The sequence below is a fragment of the Cucurbita maxima genome, unplaced genomic scaffold (assembly GCF_002738345.1).
Source record: "Cucurbita maxima cultivar Rimu unplaced genomic scaffold, Cmax_1.0 Cma_Scf02758, whole genome shotgun sequence".
In the NCBI taxonomy this organism is placed as follows: domain Eukaryota; kingdom Viridiplantae; phylum Streptophyta; class Magnoliopsida; order Cucurbitales; family Cucurbitaceae; genus Cucurbita; species Cucurbita maxima.
Genome location: NW_019274774.1, coordinates 1 through 2,176, shown reverse-complemented (window position 1 = coordinate 2,176; position 2,176 = coordinate 1). Strand labels below are relative to the sequence as shown.

General features: G+C 35.7%; 1 protein-coding gene across 1 annotated transcript; it reads right to left on the bottom strand.

Moving 5' to 3' along the window:
* Positions 1 to 34: 34 nt before the first annotated feature.
* Positions 35 to 2,172, bottom strand: LOC111475766 (putative disease resistance protein RGA3; the record flags this gene model as incomplete). The annotated part of the gene is made up of 2 exons (XM_023119943.1): positions 35 to 1,788; positions 1,856 to 2,172. Coding segments are annotated over 2 exons (2,071 nt in total), but the record flags the coding sequence as incomplete, so codon positions are not given.
* Between the last annotated feature and the right edge of the window lie 4 nt (positions 2,173 to 2,176).

The window sequence follows — 2,176 nt, the reverse complement described above, 5'->3', positions numbered from 1 at the left end:
ATGGCTAAACTTTCGAGATGAGGAAAAGCTATACAACTCGAAATAGTAGCAACTTCTTCCCACTCCTCTAAACTCTCCATGTGCAAAATTTCAAATGTCTTCAATTTAGGAAATAAAGTTCTGCTATTGCGATAATTCCCATAAAATTCGTCTCCAATACTTTTTACACCACTTAGCTCACGAATTTCAAGAACCTCAAGTTTAGGCAACTGTCCAATCATTGGTAAAGTTTCACATCTTTTGCAGCGGTATAGAGTTAGCTCAACCAAGTTTTCAACAAAAATACCATTGGGTAGAAGTTCACCGGCAAAATTATGAATCCTCAATGCTTGAAGGCTTTTGTGTGGTTGAAGCCCTTCCAACACATTCAAATCATTCTCACCAGAGTCTTGTCTTTCAAAACTCCATTCAAAATATAGATCAGAAATTTTTTCCTTATCTACTAAATTTGCAGTCATGGCCTCCTCTTTACTTTTGACTTGCTCGAGATGTAAAAGGCTAAATTTACCTTTAAGCTCTTTTAAATGTCCAAGCTCCTCAATCTTACATCCGTCATCACACCCAATTAGAAAACCAGAAAGCGTTTGAAGTTGAGTCATTCGACTTAAATGTTTAGGCATTTGCTTATTTTGATGTGAATGAAAAAGATTAAATTCTAAATGCCTCAAATTGACCAACTTTCTCAACTTTGTAGGAAGCTTTATATCCATTCCAAGCTTCAAAGTCCGCAAATGGTAAAGCAAAACAATAGATCTTGGGAGCTTTCTTATTCGAGACTTTGAAATGTCAAGATACCTCAAATGCTTCAATTTAACGATTGTATCTGGCAATTCAGTTATAAACCCATAATGAATAATTAAAACGCGCAGGTAGAGAAAGTTGGTGATCATATCTTGATTATCATCAAAGGATAAATTTTCACAATAATAAACTGTTCTTCTTCTTTGGCGGATCGAAAAAACTTCGCCACCTTGAGATTCTTCATCTGTTATAAGGTCCCCTCTCAAATTTTGATCATTTGAAATAGCACATGCGACCTCATATATAAGATCATGCATCTTACAATATTTAATTTTTCCTCTTTTGTCCTTGACAACATCTTGAAACAAAGAGCGAGACAATAAAATATCGAAATACCTCACTCCAATATCCTCCGTCGTTACATTGCTTCCATTGGGTAGTTGAATAAACCCTTGTGCTATCCACATTTGAACAAGTGCTTCCTTGTAGAAGCAATAGTCTGGTGGAAAATTTGAACAGTAGGCAAAACATTGTTTCAATGAGGAAGTTGGTAGACGGTCCACGCTTAATTTGATTGTGGATAAAATAAGATCTTCCTTTGGTAATTTAATTCTCACAAGATTTTCCAAAGTCAATTGCAATTCATCATCGTTCTTGCATGATTTCACCATTCCTCCTAACACTTTCACAACCAATGGTATGCCACCAAATTTTTTAACAAGCTGTCCTCGAATGATATCAGGAATTATTGGTAAATCGCTTCCAAATGCACATTTTTCAAATAAAGACCAACAATGGTCATCTGGTAACTGCCTCAAATGATGTCTGTAATTTGTCTCCATAATTTCTGCAACTTTATCACTCCTAGTTGTCACAACTATAGCACTTCCAACATTTTGATTGATCTTTAGCAAACAATCCCTTAACTCATTCCATAGAATGTGCTCCTCATTCCAAACGTCATCAAGCACAAGAAAATACTTTTTGACACTCAACAAATTTTGGAGCTCTCGAAGAATGATTTCCCTTTCATCTGAGCCACCAAATGTAGGACTCAATGATCCCATGATTGCTCTTAAAATTTTGTTGTTCCCTTTCATCTGAGCCACCAAATGTAGGACTCAATGATCCCATGATTGCTCTTAAAATTTTGTTGATTTTAAAAGGATCAGACACACATACCCATATAAATGTATCAAAACTCTTCCTTATCATATCATGATGGAAAACCTCCTTCATAAGAGTTGTTTTTCCTAATCCACCCGTACCAACAATGGGTAAAACAACTAGAGTTTCTTGATTCTTAAGGGCAAGTAGCTTATCTACTATATTTGATACTTCACTTTTCCTCCCAATAACTTCAATTTCATCCAGAAATGAGTCCGTCTCTCGAACTTGGTTTAGATCAATCTCTGCTTCATTGGATGTTATAGCA